Below are 19,907 nucleotides of genomic sequence, written 5' to 3'. Positions count from 1 at the left end.
TCAAAATATAGCCTAGCTACTTAATATACCTTTATCTTGCGGTTTTTTACTCTTCCTCTGTTGTCTCATTTTTCTTTTTCTCTGCACCAGAGTGATATGTCCTTTTTTGTGACATTGCTGTTTTGCTGCAAAACTGCTGTCTCTTTAGTCTTCTGTCTGACTGTGCTTGCATCCTGCAGACCATTAACATAATATTTGTATTATATTCTTAAATAATTATAATTGTCCATTGACATAATATTATTATTATTTTTTTTTTTACATCAATCTGTCATTTTATGTGCTCTTGGGGGGGGGCCCTGTTGGCCTTAAGCAGCCACTTAGTTCACTTATGCCTTGGGCCAGCTCTGGTTCCCATATATATAGCATATGTTAGATGATATACAGTATATTTAACATGATCACTGCAATGTAAAACATGACCCAAAAAAAAAACTTGAATGCAGTATGACAAAAGATTTATTTGCAAACATGCTTTACAAACATTAAGCATTAAGTCTTAAAATAAATGCCAACAACCATATTTAAAAGGGTAATTTTTCATGGTGGAATGTCACAAGTTTTCAGGATCTTTTATGAGTGTGCATTAAACTCAAACATAAATTCAAACAGTTTGAGTACTGAACTATTACTTATGTTTGTGCAGTCATTTCATGTACAATATTTTACTATTTGGGGTGATTTTTATGCTGCAAATGGCTCAAAACCGAACTTAAATAGCCTTAAATAATTCAGATAACCTGAATAAAAGTAATAAAGAAATTAATATTAAAAACTAAAATAGGGCAGATTTCATGGATGACTGACAAAACAAATAGTAAAAATGCAATCTGTAATTGCAACTGGTTTTTACCCATATTTTTCCATTTTCTTCATTCATTAATTAATTTATTGCCACAGTAATTGATTAATAAAGCTTTATATACTTACACAACCTCATCAGAACAAAAACAAACCTTTATTGCCAAAACTGAGCATGTTTTAAGAACATCCCTAAGAGCATCAGAAAACAATGATTCATTCTGTTTCTCCAAAAAAAATCAGTAAAGCTCTTTGGCTAAGATTAAAGGTTACCCAACACTTCCTTTTCAAATAGTCAGAAGAAATTAGAGGTTTTATACAATATTTCTTCTTTTTACCGGGTAAAACACTGTCTGGATCAACATTTGTCAAGCTGTATTTGTTCAGCACTCCGTAGTAATACGCACTATTGTGTTGTGTGATGGGGCAGTTTTGGAAGAACAACAATCTTTCAAGGTAGGATTGTGTATGGTGGACAAGGGTAATACAATTTTTGTAGGAAAGTTGCATTTTCATCTTCTGGCATATGAACAAACACTCAACCATGCCTGCACACAAACACAATCTGGGTTTCAGGAAGCTTAACTTTAAATATGCCTATAGAATCTTCATAAACCTTCATTAAGTCATCTGAACTGAGATAAATGTCTTGTTTAAATTCATGAGTAGGAAGCATTTAGATGCTAAAATGGAAGGTTGTGTAACTTGTGCTGGAAAACTTATTGAAGTGAGATTTATTTTAGACTCCCTGGACTCTGAAATGTTTTAATTGTTCCAAGAGCCTTCCCCTGACAGAGATCATTTAAGCAAGATATACAATAAAATAAAAAAATCAACTGCAACTTCATACATCTGTCACAAACATATCATGAAAGAGCGGACCTTGTTCCCTCATTCTTGGCACGATTGGTCCAGCCTAATGTCCATATTTATGACAGCATAACTTTATAAACTTTATAAGTAAATGCACTAGATCAACACAAAAGAAAAATCAAATGAACCTCTTCTGTTTATGCAGTGTTTTGCGCACCTCATTGTCATCATTACATGGCAAACCACAGGAGGGCAAAATGATTATGAAGATCAGGCAATACAGATGGTATTTAACAGTAATAGATATGCTTATGTAAGTGCTTAGCGTGGTGAGAAACACTGCGTTATATAGTGATTTATATGGCTATTTGCTATGGCTTCATTTCTCTACTTTTAATAACAGGAAATAATAAAAAAGCAATCTGAAGCACCAACATATTATCTTTACAACTATCTTATGAATACATAAATAAATGCAATTATAAATCTTACATTTAAGGGTGAAACACATCAATTGGTTTTACTATGCAACTTAGTATATACAGACATGTTATGCATTAATGTACAATTCTTTACATTGTTGAAGCATTCCTGTTTAGTTAGATTTTCAAGTGCCCAGAAAGTAAAGTTTGCCTTGCTTGCCTGCAGCAGTACATTCCTTTTTAACAGCTGCAGATAACATTATTCAAGCTGCTTAAGATTCTTAAGATGTTCTAATCATTTGTGGCACTGTCTTTGAAAGTTTGATGATGCCTTACATGTCTCATCATCTTCCATTTTGCAAAAGCAACCATACATGCAAAACCTGTCTCCAAATAAGACCGAACTAAGAGTCCTCCAAAAGTGTCCTAAACTGCAAAGTTTTTAACAGTAGGAGCATGATAGCAAGGCACAGGACAAATGTGCTGTCCTCCAAATCCTTTTCTAAACTAATTTAAAGCTGCTTTGTCTCAGTCTGATTGCCATATTATTCTCTTGTGCTTTCAGGAGGTTGGTGTTTGGGCTTTAACCAGGTCTGAGGAGATCTTATTTTTGGCGCAAGAGGTTGTGCATGTCTACTTTGTTCACAGTGTAAAAGAGAGAATTCATGTTCCCCTACAGTCTAGTTAAATGGAGTTTACAAAGAGTTCAGAGACCCAACCAAGTCCAGCAGCATTCATTTTGGATGTCTTGGATGATGACTTGTCAACTTTGATGAAACTTTGCACACAATTTCCTCCTCAGTGAGGCAGGAAACCTGAGTTTATCACTGTGCATGACATCCTGTGTATGACATGTAATGTGTCTGAAGCGCTCAGATTTTGGTTATGTTTGGGGTACATTTGGAAGCAAGTGTTAAGCTCAACTCTGAAATAACCTGCTGCAGCATTAAGCTTTGATGTTTCATCCTTGACCATGTATGTAGGCCTGCAAATGGTGTTTGAGCACATTATGGTAGCGTATAACAAACATTACAGCTCTTATATATTAAGACATAGTCTAAGTGTACTGAAGTGTACTGCAGCAGTGCAAGAACTTGGCTATGAAATCATGAGCTTTTTATAGTGCTATGGTGCAGGTCTGTGATGATGTGAAAGAGATGTGTGACTGTTAGCACGTCATTGTTGCCTTTGGAGGAAGAGCAATGAAAGTAAAGTTGCAGTGCCTATCAGTCCTGCAGCAGCGCTTCCCTCCAGTTAAAGCTATGATTGGGTCCATGGGTGAGTGGCAGGATCGGAGGGTCCACAAGCTGCCACACACCTGTCTCGCCCATCTCCTCACAGGCACAAAAGCCCAAGTAAGGTATCTGCAAGAGACACATGTAGAAATGGAGACAGAGAGATGAAGAGGGGGACAAAGAAAGGAAGAGGAGAAAAGAGGGATGATGCATGTCCAAAATAATTCATAGAGAAAAAATATTTTCAAAATGCACAAGAGAACTGACCTTTCTGACCACTTGTACAAAGTCTTTTGTGTTCTGTGGAGTGAGTCCCTGTATCTGCCTAGTACACGCCTCCAAAGAGGAAGCATGGGCCACAATCAGCACTGTATTTCCTGTTTGAAGGGCACCATGACATTGTAAGCTTGAAACTTGCAAAACCTCTTTTATGCTAGTACACATAAACAAGTATCAGAAATTTACTTTTTATTTAAATATATTTTATATATTTATTATTTATTGGGAATTTATTTTTGTTTTCAATTAATTGTTTTTCTGGGCAATTTTTTAATTTTTGAGAGTATTTCCACCATTTTTGAACAATTAAATTACAAGTTTTCCAAGACTTTTCTAATCTTTTGTGATTTTGGAAAATTTTAAAAAATAGTTTTGATTCAGATTTCTTAATGAATCATTCAGACTTATTTTAGAACCATTTCGGCCAATAAACTGAGAATAACCTACACAAAGAAGGATTTGCTCACAGATCAGACATCATTATGGTTTGCGAGCAAGTTGTACTCTACCAAAACTCTACCCAAGAGCAATATTTCCATAAAGAAATATTTTAAAATGGAGCGTAACTAGAAAATATATATATTTGCTATCAAAATTTCCATTACTTTTATCCAAGACTTTTATAGGCCTGTAAAACAATATTTTAACTGATACTTCTAGGCTTTCCTGGACTGTGGGAACCCTGATATTTTATGTGTTGTCAATTTATGTAAAATATTTCAATTAAATCAGTTAATTGAAATCCTCACTATGGTGTCGAAACCTGTAACTAGATAAAACTAAAATATTGTGAAATGTCTAATAAAAAAAAAAAAAAAAGGAATTCAGTACAGTGGCATTATTCGCCCTCCACATTTTAAACATCTGGGGCATTTAAATAACTTTTGATGGCATTTTTGCCTAGAGCTCTGGTTCATTTCTGACTCTGACACAAACACAATTATACACATGCTCATGACCTACCCAAATTATTGCACTCTGACAGTATTTCACGTGTCACTTGGAAGCTGCGGCTGATGTATGTTTCATAGGACTCTGACACGGCCAGTTTACTGATGGGTATATGAGGTCTGGATTGGAACAAGACAACTTAGAGGAAATGATTTATTTACTGTAACTGAATAGTGCTGGGAGACATAAAACATTCATACTATCAGACCTATTCACTGTGCAACTTCAGAATCCATTTGCCGTGAGAAATAACTAATTATACAATCCATAAAAAAACATTACAATAAAAAAGTTAAGCAAAAAAAAAAAAAAAAAAGAACATAATTTCAATAAAATATATATAGGGAACACAATAATTTCATGTATACTGTATGTTCTCTATGTATCATGTATATATACACCTGTATGTTGTATCCACACTGAGGTTAGCAGCTGCTAAGTCTGCATGGGGGATCCAGGCAGGTAACGAGGTTCCAGATACCCATTTAGTCCACTCAAACAGACCAGGCTCAACTCGAATCTTAGTCTTTGTATCCTGTTGAAGACCTGAAAGACAGCATCCATAATAGTGAATGAGGCATATATGAAGAAATAGCTTTAGGGTTGAAACTGGCATGGATCCTGTGAAATGATACTGATCACAATCCTTGCCTCATAATGCATTCATATCAGCAAAACTTGTGATTCATGAAGGAACTCAAGATAGATGAAAGAGAGATGGAAGTTTTATTATACCTCTGAGGATATTATAGGCTGTTTGCACGCAGCGCAGAGATGGAGAACAATATACAAAGTCTATCACTGTATGACTCTCCAGCAGGGCCTCCCCTATAAAACAATTACACACAAAAACAAATTAAAAGTGATCGCTTGCATAAAAAGCTAATTAAATGTGAATTTAAAGGTAATGTTTTCTGGTGCTACTTGTGGCAAATAAACGAAATCCTTAATCTTTAATGGCATTAGTAGAGGTTTAACATATGTAAAATAGAAAGGAATTCATGTAATCTTGCTATTAATGGGTATTTAACAGTGACGAGGGACTGACCAACTAATCGAGCTTGTGTGGATCCAAACACAGTGATAGGGCAGTCCTTATCATAGTCCCTGTACCCCCCAGTCCTCGCTGGGAGACTTGGCGGCATATTGAGGTTAGACCGCACATACCGACCTGCTCAGGACGCAGCAAGCACACACAAACGAATGTTAACACATCCCTAAACTACACGTTAATTTTCAGTTACAAAGATTAAAAACGTTTAGACAGAAGAACAAGCAAATCAAAAAGATTTGAACACAGACCTTTGGGATCAAAGCACTGAGTGATCCAGTGTTTCCCAAAAACTACATCCATTCTCTCACCATGGCGACAAACAAACAAAGTTCTCTTAGGCAATCGAGATTGATTGGGTCGTAGCATCTAAAACAGCCCACAAATATTTGAATAAGACATTATGCATTTAAAAAGCTTTTAGATTATGTCAAATCAACAATACAGTCCTCCTCAAGCTTTTACCTGCATAGGCTGGCATATGACACTAAGACTGGTTGGATCAATTGGAAAGGAGTCATCACGACCATCAAAGTGAGCATCAAGAAAAAATCCACCCATAGCACCCCTGCTATTGGAAGGGAGGGTTCCATTTAGGAAAGAGAAAGACCTGAAAAAAGGTACATGAAATGAAGTAATAGAATGTAGAGAGCTAATAAAGAGGTACATTTGGCAGTTATCATCTCAATGGGATGGTTCACCTAAAAATGTAAAATCTGTCAGCATTAATCCAAACCAGTTTTAGTTTCATTCATTCATGTTCTACAAAAGATGTTAGTCAACACTGACTTTTCATTACATCTTTTTCCATCCAATGAAAGTGAATTGTGATTGGTTGTCAGTACTTCCTTACATCACCTTTTGTGTTCCTTGGGAAAAAGTCATACAGGTTTGGAACAACATGTAGGTGAGTGAATGTTGGCAGAATTTTCATTTCTGGGTGAACCATTCCTTTAAATTGTTGCATAATGTTACGATAGTATTGGTAACATGAAAAACCTCTTGTGATCCAACTTACCCATGAAAGACCCAAGTATCACACTCATCTGCCCGACTGACATAATTTTCTGGCAGTAGTCCAGATAACCCTGTACTCATAGAGGTCCCATAGACCCAGCCCTCACTGGCAGTGGCCTGTTCTATGGATGACATGAAGATAAAGTCAGCAGGCACCAGCTCCAGTTCATCATCATTCTGAGGTGCATAAGGGTACATCACCCGCAGGGTCTGAAAACAGAGATGGAGAGAGATAAGTTGTGCTTGTTCCATATGGTTATAGCAGGAGGAAAATTCTTCAGTTTACAAAATGTGCTCTGTGTATATGCCTATAAATACACTTTCAAATATTGCTGGAAGCAGCAATTAATGGGGTTCAAGCATTAAAGGTCCTTTAAGTTTATATATAAAGTAATCTGTTAAAACAGTCCGTTAGCACCTAATATAGAGATACATTGCCATAACGTTCAGACCCATCAGGTTGAGGACCACAGAGATGAGGTATTTAGAACATTATTGACTGCTATTGCACCACCTATTGTCCAATGTCCACCAAATGTTGCATGCTTCTTTACAATCACATGTCCCATATGAGTACTAAACTGGATGAAAATCAGATTTGTCATTTAGTAGTTATAGGCTTTTTGGTGTACTAGGCCACACCCAATTTTTTTAAATTACACTGTTTTAGTCATGCCAAATAAAAAGTTCAGTTATATATATATATACACTCACCTACCACTTTATTAGGTACACCTGTACACCAACTTATTCATGCGATTATCTAATTAGCCAATCTTGTGGCAGCAGTGCAATGCATAAAATCAAGCATGGGTCAAGAGCTTCAGTTAATTTTCACATCAACCATCAGAATGGGGAAAAAATTATCTTAGTAAATTCAACTGTGGCATAATTGTTGGAGCCAGATGGGCTTGTATGAGTATTTCTGTAACTTCTGATCTCCTGGGATTTTCACTCACAACAGTCTCTAGAGTGTATAGAGAATGTTGTGAAAAACCAATAACATCCAGCGAGAGGCAGTTCTGTGGGCGAAAATGGCTTGTTAATAACACAAATCAGAGGAGAATTGCCAGACTGGCCCAAGCTGATAGGAACATGACAGTGACCCAAATAACCACAATTTATAACAGTGCTTTGCAGAAAAGTATTTCTGAACATACAATACATTGAGGTGGATGGGCTACAGCAGCAGAAGACCCCTCTGGGTACTACTACTGTCAGCCAAGAACAGGAAACTGAGGCTACAGTGGGCACAGGCTCACCAAAAATGGATGGTAGATGATTGGAAAAACATGTCTGATGTCTGTGTCAGTGTCTGATGATCATGAAGTCATTTGAGAGACTGGTGTTGTCCCACCTGAAGGACATCACTGGACCCTTTCTGGATCCCCTTCAATTTGCTTATCGAGCAAACAGGTCTGTGGATGATGCAGTCAACATGGGATTGCATCATGTCCTGCAACATCTGGACAGACCGGGGACATACGCAAGGATCCTTTTTGTGGACTTCAGCTCGGCTTTCAACACTATCATCCCAGCTATTCTCAAGATTAAGTTAAACCAACTCCCTGTTCCCATGTCTATCTGTCAGTGGATTACCAGCTTTCTGACAGACAGGCAGCAGCTTGTAAGACAGGGAAAATTAACTTCCACCACCTGTACCATCAGCACTGGTGCCCCCCAGGGATGTGTGCTCTCCCCACTACTCTTCTCCCTCTACACCAATGACTGCAACACCAAGGATCCCTCTGTCAAGCTCCTGAAGTTTGCAGATGACACCACTGTCATCTGCCTCATCCAAGATGATGATGAGTCTGCATATAGAAAGGAGGTTGAACGGCTGGATCACTGGTGCAATCATAACAACCTGGAGCTGAACATGCTCAAAACAGTGGAGATGATTCTGGACTTTAGGAGAAACACTCCAACATTGTCACGCCTCACCATTCTAAACAGCACTGTGACTCCATTGTGAAAAAGGCCCAGCAGAGGTTGTACTTCCTTCACCAGTTGAGGAAGTTCAACTTGCCATAGGTGCTGCTGAAACAGTTCTACTCAGCAGTCATTGAATCTGTCCTCTGCACTTTTATAACTGTCAGGTTTGGTGCAGCTACGAAATCGAACATCAGAACACTACAGAGGACAGTTCGGACTGCTGAGAGGATTATTGGCAATAAAGCTGATTCTGATTCTGAATCTCAATTTCTGCAGAGGTACACAGATGCAGTGTTGGGTGTAATGCGATAAAAGTTACGTGTTACATAAGCAGATTACATTTTCGAGTAACAAGTAAAGTAACACTTTGCTTCTTTACACCTCTCCTTTCCCCGTATTGCGATAAATCAGGAGTAAATGTGTGCAAACTTCAAGGAGGTGCATGATGGGCATTGTAGTTCTAGCAGGTTGGGTATTGTTGTTCTAGAGAGTATGAGCCATGCTTATCAGCGATGATGGGCAGAGCACAACAAGTCTTCTTTTAGCCCATCCTGAGATTAGTGTTTTAAAAATGGCAAAATATTGCTGGTAAAGGAATGCAAATCTGAATGCTTCAGTGGAATCCAGTTGTACTCATCATTTGCAGCAGTGGATTTTTTGGTGCACTGGATCTTAAATGAGCAGCTGTCATAATCTTTGTCATTGTCATGACAATCACAGCAAGAGATAAGAAATGTGTTTTCATAAGGCAACATTTTATAAAAAAATTAACATTCTAGTAAGTGATACTTTGATTCTCTTGACTGATTCACGTAGGCTGCATTTAAAAGTATGTAAACACAAATTCTCGTGGTATAATATAGCACAGGCGTAAGCCAGAGAAGACTTCCTGTGGCCACGGCATGATAATATTTATACAGATACATAGAATGTGGAATGATCGCTGACTGTTTGTGTATCTGAATTTCTTTGTTTTAAAGCTACCCATAACTAATTCTATAGGAACTAATTCTATAAGATAATCTCAGCTCTATAGATCCATACAATGCAAGTGAATAAAAAAATCACAAAGGAAACATAAAAATAATCCATATGACTCCAGTGGTTAAATCTTCAGAAGCAATATAATAGGTGGGTGAGAAACAGAACAGAACACAGAGGCCTTTGCATTTAAAAAGCATGTATGAGGGATCTGCAATCCAAAGCACTAAGGACATTTGAAATGTTCTTTTTCACATTAAATTCTTGTGATGCGCCCTGAAACCAATCAAGAAACTACTGGGACATGACTGTTTTAGCACCATTTCTGACAATGCAAGTAACATAAACCTGTCAAACTACGGCTCCAATCTGCTGTACGCAACTGAAAAGACAAACTGCAACTCAATCTCTGAAACTGAAACAGAGATATATTAATGTGGCTCGTTGGTACTTTTTATTTTGCATAGTTGACAATATATGTTTATTCCAAAGTACTAAGCTTTGAATTAAAATAAGTTTTATTGAGAGTTGAAAAATTATTCCCTTGCACCTCTGTGAATAATTGCTTAAAAAACATTATTACCTTTAAGAAGTTATCAAGAGAAACTGATAATTACATTAATTAGACTACCTCATGATTGGCAAATCGGATGTCCCGTGACAAGAGTACAGCTTGCCAATCACAGCCCAGGGTTATGTCTACACCTTTGGCAAGTTTCTCTAATGATGTTAGATGATTGGATTGGAAGTGGTAGGCCAGAGTTACATGAAGCTGCTTCTTATGGGGCTCCACATGAACATCTGGAGGGAGAGAAAGGAGGAGGAATGGGAAGGCAGTGGGGAAGAAAGGAACAATAAGGTAAAAAAAAAAAAGTACCATTAGTTAAAAAAGGGGTTTGTTGCTCATGACATCATAATTTATAGCCAGGCAAAACAACAAACAACCTCTCACCACACACCTGCTTTGGAAGCCGCTTCAGTTGCAAAGTCTGTGCCAAAGCTCTTGATCACCTCAGCCACCTTCTCTTCAACAAAGAGTCCAATGAAGTTAGAGGATGAGTAGAACTCCAGGGGGAGGGGGGAAGGAAAACGTCCTTTCCACTGGCTTACCACTGTCTGAAGAGCTTCACAGAGGGCATCTACCTTACTGTCTGCACACTAAAATGAGAGAGAAAGAGATACAGTCCTACGGTGAGACTGCCAGGAACACAGAACTTACAGATCAGAGGGCCTGAGATGGTTAGATCAACACACTGTACAGTATACTGCATGACGACCCACATCTGGCCCTATGTTATTGATAAATGCTCTGACCATGAAGAACTGGCAAAGGGTTATGTGAGGAAAGATGTTGTGGGCTTTGTTCTTGCCACAGGTGATGCGACTCTGTTGCCAGAAGTTGGAGAGCTGGTTCAGGAGTGGGCCGCTGGGTTTCAGGTACAGCACATACTCCCTTGGTAGAGGATCATCCAGGAATGGGTCATCTACATGAGAGAACAACCTGCAGAAAATGGATATCCATTTCATATTTGATATATTTTGCCAGGATATTATGAATATATGAGGTAATTACTACAACTTATTATTTGGGTTGGAAATTAATTACAATTGGTTGAATTTCAATCAATAAAATTAAATCAAATCTTAGAACCTGTTCTTTTTAAGGAAATAACATATGAATGATACTATATGGACAAGAGTATGTTGACATCAAAACGCCATATCCATTTGTGCTTGTTGAGCATTTAATTTCAAAAGCATTGCCATTATTATGGAGTTTATCCTCACTAACAGCCTTCTCTCTTCTGGGAAGGCTTTCCACAAGCTTTTGTAACATGGCTGCAGGTTTTTGCCCCATTCAGACACAAAAGCATCAGTGAGGTCATACACTTGTTGGGGCCTGGATTGTAGTTGGCACTCAAATTCACCCCAAAGGTGTTTAGTGGGGTTAAAATCTGGGCCTTGTGCAGGCGAGGATAGGCGTCATGCCCAATTAAATGTTTGAGCAAAGATTTTTTGAACTTCCAAAAACGTATTTGTACCATTGATAATCAAATTAAATAACTGCATGTAAAAACAATTAAATAAATTAAAGGTCTGTGGCAGAAATCTTTTTTTCACATGTCTAAATTCTGTCAGTCCAAGTCCAATCAAGTCACACATGTTCCGTTACACACAGCGTACAGTGGCTGCTTAGGAGAAATCAAGCAGCACTAAGAGAAAGTTTGGCATTATGGTAATAAAATCGAATTAATTGCATCAACTTCAGTGCAGTTAACTTTTGTCTGATCTCTGTGGAACAGTGTAGAAACTCATAATGTAATCAGAAAGCATAATGTAACAAATGCACATTATGTAGCTACTAAGTTAAATTATATAAATGTTCATAATGTAATGAAGTTTTTTGCATAATGTAATAGATTTATTATGGGAAATTAAATACATAATAAACTCACTGTAGCAACTCATAATGTAATCAAAGCACATACAGTAATGTCATATCAGCACATAATGTACAGTATAAAAGAAACAATGTTTATAAAATAATAATTTTCTTTCAAAAATGACATTAGGCGCACAAAACATAATGATATATGATACATTATGAGTTGCTACAAACAGTCAGTAAGGTTTTTTTAGTCAAATATAGATTATTATGTCTATGTTTTTGTTTGATCTGTCACTGTTCATTTACTTTGGTACTGAAATGCATTTGACAGGTTTTGCGCCATCTTTACACTCTCTTGTCTTCAAGTTTAAAGAAAGCAGCAGCTTATAGGGCTCTATTTTCATGAGTACACAAAGCGCAGGGCTACGCGCAACCACCGCTATGTCCATTTTCGCTAATTCTAAGTACAATTTTCATTCCAGGGCAAGTGGGCATGGGTGGGAGTATTTGCGCTATCTGTGGGTGTATGTGTGCAAACTGTGGGTGTATTGTATGGTAATGAAGTGGTGCAAAGCACAATTTGCTGTTTTCCAGAGAAATAGGTCATTGTGATAAGATGTTTCAAAAGCATGTCTGTTTTCAGTGCAACCTAATTGCAATGCAATTCAGTTCCTCCTTTTGCAGTTTGGAAATTCTACCAGCAGGTGGTAATAAAGTTAATGTCCAAAATCTGAAAATGTAGTGGAACATCAAAATATGTCCCTGACGATCAGAGTTGTAGCCGTCTTATGAAATGAAAGTTTATGAGATTTTTGTTGGGATTATCAAAAACAAAATCGACCAGAAGTTTGATTGACAAAATTGACGGACATGTCCGTAAACGATCTCTCTCTCTCTCTCTCTCTCTCTCTCTCTCTCTCCCTCTCTCTCTCGCACAATCCTCCGCAGTCAGACTTTATCCCTCTCGGAGGCTTGATTAGCCTGATAAGGGACCGGGTGTGTAGAATCAAGACCCAGCCCCGCCCTCCGCCCTGCCACAGTTGATTTCATTACAGTGATTTGGTCACGGTGAATATCGGGGGAGTGCAGAGAAGGGTCTGATCCAGAGGTGGGGACTGTCTATCGCACTCATTCCCTCCTGCAGCTCAGCATCACTTGTGTTTAGATTGCATCGCTGTATTACTATAGTAATATTGTAGTAACCATGTTTTTTGGCAGAAACCATAGTTTTAATGCAATTAACCATGGTGTTACTACAGTAATATGGTGGTAATATAGTAACCATGGTTAATTTTGTGGTTACTATAATTTTTGTAATGGTGAAACTGTAGTAAAACTAAGGTTATTTTTTTTAAGGGTAGGTTAGGGTTAGAGGTTGCTGTAGTGTGTTTGTGAGACTCTAAATAAACACGATAAACACACTGTTGTGATGTCCATATCCATGTATGTTAGTATTTAAATATGGGTGCAAATAGTATCTGACACTATTTGCCCCATGGTAAAAATAGTATCTACTATTATTTGCACCAGGGTTGGGGTGCAAATAATATCTGCCACTATTTGCACTGGGGTGTAAATAGAATATACCATTATTAGCACCAGGGCACAAAAGCATCTGCCAAGAAAAAACTAACAAAATAGGTTTATGACGCCCCTGCAGGTGAGTGAAGATCTTGCACACCAGATTCAATTAACTATTTCTTTTTGGTGCACAGGAGCATTCATGAACATGCTATTTCCACAAAGTTGGAAGAACATAGTTCTCTAAGTATTAAGATTTGTCTTCTCTTAAATTAAGGGACCTAGCATAATCTGTTGATTAGGAGGGGGAGTCCTCATACTTTTGGCTATTAAGTGTATATCTCATTGGCCAGCAGAGAGCAGCAGTAAACCATTAAATGTTAAGTACACATTAAGTTAAGATTAGGTAAATGATTACATGTGAACCTGACTTATAGTATAATGTTTCTTTTCAACATGTGTGTGTGGCTTTAAAATGTATCATACTATCACGTCAAGTGTCTGTAGTTCAAAATGCTTCAAATGGAATGAATGGCTGTCAAAAACTACATGGGTCACAGAGCATGTATTTATATATGTGGGTGTGTAGGTATTGTGGGTATATGCAAACTCACCAGTCACAAGCTGCTTGTACATTTCTGCCCCCAGTCGAAACCAGAGCTTTTAACCTATAACAAACATAAAGGACAGAGAGTGAGAGAGAGAGAGAGAGAGAGAGAGAGTTCAATTGCTGCACTGGTCACAAAATCAATGGCCTCCTTTCCGGAGGATGTTTATCTGTACATTAGTGCTGAGGAGTTTGCTCAGAGATCTTAATATGAGATCACTGAGATGCTCTTCTTTTGACTCAGCCTCTATATGTGAAACATTATTTATCACATACAAAATCGCATGAAGGCTAAACAAACTCGGTGTTAAAACTACGTACCACCTCCTTTCCACATGAGCAATCCTGGAAAAGTGAATTTGTGCTGAATAATCACTCGTTTACTGGCAGTTATGAATATTGAGGAGCTTTTTTTTTTAATTACATTTAATATAAAAAAATTATAATGAAATAAATGAATATGGTGGAACAATTATATTTTTTGTTTACAAAAATAATTACAAACATTTAAGCATATGCCTTCAAATCAAAATATTTTTAAGAACACAAGAAACATTTCAGTCAAGTGTTTCAAAACCTTTGACCGGTAGTGCAAACACACACACACGCACACACATATATGTGTATATGTACATACAGTATGTGTATTTATATACTGAATATAATACTGTATGTATATACTGAATATATAGGATGGATGGATGGATATAAAAACATAATAGTTATAGTTAAACTTGTAGATAATTTATTATATTTTTATTCTGTATGATATAAAATGCTTAATACTCCAGTTTATTACCCAATTCTTACTCATTTAGCAGGTGTAAGGGTTAAAGAGTCTGTAGTGGAAAAGTAATTTCATTTGGTCTGTGGTTTGAAAAACTGATGAAAAAGGAAATGTGTGTCATCTCTTTCAGTTCATGAGACACTCGCCACACTTTCCTCCCTCTGTTTCTTTATCTTTCTCTAGCTCACCTTTATTCTCTTTTTCTTTTTCAACATATGAAAGAAAAGATGTAATTAAAAGCAATCTGACACATATGGTGAAATAATTTAGGGCCACACCCACAGGCCAGCACTAATGCACCCTCACACTCAGAGTTAGTAGAAGTCTTCATAATCAGTACGGGTAATTGGACAAAATCTTCTCACGTGTAGAATGATATTATTTTCTCTGCCCACATATGTACTGCTTCACATAATCTAATCTAAGGTCACGCTAAATTTACTATGCCATTTCATTATGAGATGTCAGCTGACATCTCAAAGCTTTTTTCCAAACTGATTAAATTAGCTTTTAAATCCAATTAGGGGCTTTTTATAAAAGCTCTAAAAATCATACACTCACACTGACTCACTGGGGAAATTAGAAAAAAAACAAACAACACTCCCAAAAGGGATCGTTCAACTAAAAAAACTAATTCAGTTATTAATTACTCACTCTCACCTTATTCCAAGCCAGTATGACTTTCTAACGTGGAATACAAAAGGAGATGTTATGCAGAACACACACCCTCAGACACCATTTACTTTTACAAAAAAGATGCAATACGTCTCCTTTTGTGTTCCACGGAAAAAGGTAATATGAGGGTAAGTAAATCATTACATAACATTGATTAGCGAGTGAACTATCCCTTGAAAGAAAAAAAATGGGAAGAGCAATACATTTTCTAGGATGACTGTTAATTAGGGATGTGATCAGGTATGAGTAGTCAAAGGAAATACAATTACAATGTTGATTCAATGTAACCACAGACATTTGATGTCATGTTACTTATGAGTTGAAGTTATATGACGCATTTATGCAGCAATAAAAATGACTCGGAGCAACATTTCACAACAACTGAGAAAAAACCATGACAAGACATAAGAAAAGAGAAGTCACATGTCAAAGATGACGGGAATTATGCAGATTATGCAGATTTATGCAGGTCCCCATTTCACACTTGACAATGTTTCCGTGTATTTAAGCAAACTAAGAATAGGCAAATGTTTAAATATATGTTTTTAGCAGATGAACCAAAGCAAGCTACGATAAAGATTCTACAGACGCCTGGGACCTGTTGGATCGGATGGTGAGGGCATTACCCCCAGAAATGTCCGGGAACTTGCAAGTGCCTTGGTGGAATAGTGGGATAACATCTCACAGCAAGAATGGGCAAATCTGGTGCAGTCAATGAGGAAGAGATGCACTGCAGTACTTAATGCAGCTGGTGGCCACACCAGATACTGACAGTTACTTTTGATTTTGACCCCCTCTTTGTTCAGAGACACATTATTCCATTTATGTTAGTCACATGTCTGTGAAACATGTTCAGTTTATGTCAGTTGTTGAATCTTTTTATGTTCATACAAATATTTACACATGTTAAGTTTGCTGAAAATAAAAGCAGTTGAAAGTGAGAGGATGTTTCTTTTTATACGTTTATATACTGTATATGTGTGTGTGTGTGTGTGTGTTTATGAGCTGTATTGTGTTACAGGCAATCTCCTCCTCTCTTCCCCTCAGGTCAAATCACTTAATGATTTATTTATAACCTGTATTTCCTGTGTAGCATTTGAGAGGGATGAAGAGGCTGGCCCAGATAGTACATTTGTTCCCCTTCTGTCACTCACTCGACGTTGTGTCGATGTAGTGACACTAGGGGTCACTCCTGTGTGCGTTTAGTCTGAATGAGTGGTTGCATTCCAGCTCCTTATATACCCGTATGTCCGGGGAGTGGCATGCAAATTCCACTCGCCAATTTTCATTGGCCTTTTTTCAAAGATCAGAGATGTCTGGGGCTCCCAGGAGCGACCCCTAGTGTCAACTACATCGACACAATGTCTCGTTCCCTCCATCAGGGAATGAAGGTTACATTAGGAACCATGACGTTCTACAGATATACATTTATCTTTATTTTATGCTGTTTGTCGGTTAATAATCTACCCATTTGCCTGAGCCTACCCTTTTCCTGAGAGGGGGAGTTCTTAGTTTGTGATATATGCATAGAAAATAGTGAACAAGCTCTCCTGTGTTAGTGCATATTTGCGCCATCATTCTCACTCCTTTGGCCCGATCTCCAAACTCTATGGGGAAATAGTCACTTCCTGTTTACAGAAGAGTAATTTAGCATGTATACCCATTCAGTATAGCACACACAAACACACACACACAGATGGATAGAGAGAGAAAGAAAAAGTGTGAGTGAGTGAGTGAGTGAGTGAAAAAGTCTGAGAAGACTTAGTGCATGCTGTTATTAAAGCAAAGATATGCTTAAATTATTATCCTGATTGTGAATACTTTTTTTCAATTCAAATATACTTTTCACCCCTACTGTACATACAAACTGGTGTTCCCATAGCCAATTATTACAATTTCATTAAACTATAAGGCCCAATCCACTTCTGAAAAGACATTTGTGTGTTTCTTAGTACTGCTCATATTTTCACACCACAAACCAGTTTAGTGTGTGTTTCCCTTACAATGTCTTTCTCAAAGTATTAAAATTACATCATAATTCTTGTTTCTGACTTACTATCACACCCTCTCTCTCTCTCTCTCTCTCTCTCTCTCTCTCTTTAATTCCCCTCCATCCCACACAGAGAAAACAAGAGATAAGAAAAACGAATGCAGTGTGTGATGTCCCTGATTGTTCTGCCATTCACATATCCTCATGCGCAATTGTTAGTCTCTGACAATAAGCCCTTCTGAGTTTGTAAGTAACAGGGTTGGCTGGCCATGCAGATCTTTTCACACACATCTCGTGTTCTCTCCCCCACTAGTTAACAGTTTATTATTTAAAAGTACAGGGAAGACACTCACAGCTTTTGTGCACGTGTTCTCACTTTGTTAGGGTGCATGAGACTTGGCAGATGGTGACACTGTTTGAGAAAACAGAGCAGGAAAAGACCAACAGGGCATAAACAGAGACTGAATCAGAAGATGCACTAAGAAAATGATGACACCGTTTGGTACCCTTTGTGTGAAAGATGTTTTCTGAATTTGGGTGCACAGGAGCAAACTGCAATCATATTGTGATTCTAACCCAAAAGTACAATGTGAAAAGAACCAGTGGTTCAGAAAAAGCAATGAAGTATGAAAAAATGGCCAACAAGAAAGCAAATCTAATCAATATTTGTTAATATGACCAAAATTCTAAGCTGAGAGTATAAGTACAAACTGTACTTGACATAAAGAGTGTGTGTTTAGGTGTGTGGTGTGTAGGTGTGACCTCAGGTTTGAACATGTATGCATGACTAAAACATTATTCATTGTGACTGAACAGTAAATAACAAATTCAGCCATTCAAAACTGCCACAATAGAAGGAAAGAGACTTGTGAAGGTCAGTGTGGTGATGTGGGCGTGGCCAAGTGACGTCTGTGGAGAGAGAGGCCGGGAGAGGAAGAATAGTAAGGATGGACACCTGTGGTAAATTATCTCTAACAGCTATTCTGTGTTACATTGAGAGCTTGAGAAGGATAAAAAGGGAGTCCAGACTGCCGGAGGGGAGCGAGAGAGCTTTGTGCATCATGAGGGGTCTTCAGCCACGACTCCGGACCCAGCCACGGCTGTACCGCACATCATGCTGATGAAGATGGGACCTCAAGATGACCCGAAGGCATTCCTTAAGCTCTTAGAATGGACAGCGGGAACTGGCCCAGAACTTAGTGGGCAGCCCACCTTATGCCACTGTTGTCCAGGGAAGCCCAACTTGTGGCAAAACAACTACCTGCATCCAAATACCTGGTGTATAAAGATCTGATGAAAGCCATCCTACAATGGGTCAGCCGAAGCCCAGAAATCCTCGTCAATGTCCTGCAGAGCAACAACGGCAACACTTCCGCTCGCTGACACTCGGCAAGCTCGGCCGTCCGATCGCATTCACTCAAAAGAAGTTATGTGGACTGAAGATTGTGACGCCAAGAAGATACTCGATCTGGTGGTACTGGAGCAGTTCATTGCGGAGCAACCAATAGGGACAATGAGTGCGTCCAATGCCATTGACCGGCATCGCTGGATGGGGCAGTCCAGCTGGCTGAGGAACATATGGCGGCATATTTGGGAGCCGGCGATCCCTCTCTCTCTCCTTATCCTGTTCCTATTCCCTGGAAACAGGGAATTCCTACACCGAAACCGGGTAGCTGGTCCCATGGGACATTCAACCCGCTAGGTCCCCCTAACCCTCTCCGCTCTCCCCCACAGGCTGGTGAATCCGCTGCCAAGTGTGTGGGCTTGAAGTCTGGGACGGTCTACTGGATGCTGCAGGAAACCTGGGCATTTTCAGGACCGATACCCCATGATGGAGGTGGAGGTATTGGTACTGGTCCCCGATCCACCACAGGTCACCTCTGATCGAGCAGGTGCATACCGGATACCTGTGAGTATTAAGGGGGGTACATACCAAGCCATGTTGGATTCAGGTTGTAATCAAACCTCCATTCACCAAAGCTTGGTTCAATGCAAGGCTTTAGATACTAGCCAGAACATGAAGATTTTTGCCTGAGAGCAAAAATCCACACACTGAGGCAATTAACAAAGGAGAATTTGCTCCAGGCTCAAGAACGTCAAAGCCAGCTATATAATATGGGTCTCTCCTTCATAAGAGAGCTAGTGAAATGTTACATTTAGACATCATCAGAATCACACTGCAGCTTCTTCCATTACAGCTCATCCGGAAACATTGAGCCTATCTCATGTTCTCAGATTCACTGTTCACTTTGGCTCAAATATGATCAGGACAAGGGTTCTTACCAGAGGAGATGTTATAACAGTAAAAACATATTTTCTTTTTTTAAGCAACAAAAGAATGCTTAAAGGGATAGTTCACCCAAAAATGTTTATTGTTTACTCACGCCTGTGTTGTTATAACCCAATATGACTTTCTTTTTCTTAACACAAAGGGAGAAATTGTGAAAAGAATC

The 19,907-nt window shown here is 38.4% G+C and overlaps 1 protein-coding gene across 1 annotated transcript in view; it reads right to left on the bottom strand.

Annotated features, from left to right (window-relative positions):
• Positions 1 to 447: 447 nt before the first annotated feature.
• Positions 448 to 19,907, bottom strand: part of LOC127639450 (ubiquitin-associated and SH3 domain-containing protein B-like) — a 32,170-nt gene continuing 12,710 nt past the window's right edge. Inside the window, exons 2-14 of the mRNA XM_052121505.1 lie at positions 14,010 to 14,063; positions 10,800 to 10,986; positions 10,445 to 10,643; positions 10,117 to 10,286; positions 6,571 to 6,779; positions 6,018 to 6,162; positions 5,804 to 5,921; positions 5,550 to 5,672; positions 5,237 to 5,329; positions 4,903 to 5,047; positions 4,514 to 4,620; positions 3,539 to 3,648; positions 448 to 3,400 (exon numbers count right to left, since the gene is read on the bottom strand). Of these exons, the coding sequence (XP_051977465.1) occupies positions 3,263 to 3,400; positions 3,539 to 3,648; positions 4,514 to 4,620; positions 4,903 to 5,047; positions 5,237 to 5,329; positions 5,550 to 5,672; positions 5,804 to 5,921; positions 6,018 to 6,162; positions 6,571 to 6,779; positions 10,117 to 10,286; positions 10,445 to 10,643; positions 10,800 to 10,986; positions 14,010 to 14,063 (1,798 nt within the window). The 3' untranslated portion in view covers positions 448 to 3,262. The remainder of the gene's footprint in view (positions 3,401 to 3,538; positions 3,649 to 4,513; positions 4,621 to 4,902; positions 5,048 to 5,236; positions 5,330 to 5,549; positions 5,673 to 5,803; positions 5,922 to 6,017; positions 6,163 to 6,570; positions 6,780 to 10,116; positions 10,287 to 10,444; positions 10,644 to 10,799; positions 10,987 to 14,009; positions 14,064 to 19,907) is intronic.

Source organism: Xyrauchen texanus, chromosome 4, assembly GCF_025860055.1.
Source record: "Xyrauchen texanus isolate HMW12.3.18 chromosome 4, RBS_HiC_50CHRs, whole genome shotgun sequence".
Lineage (NCBI taxonomy): Eukaryota > Metazoa > Chordata > Actinopteri > Cypriniformes > Catostomidae > Xyrauchen > Xyrauchen texanus.
This window is presented reverse-complemented; position numbering and strand designations above follow the sequence as displayed.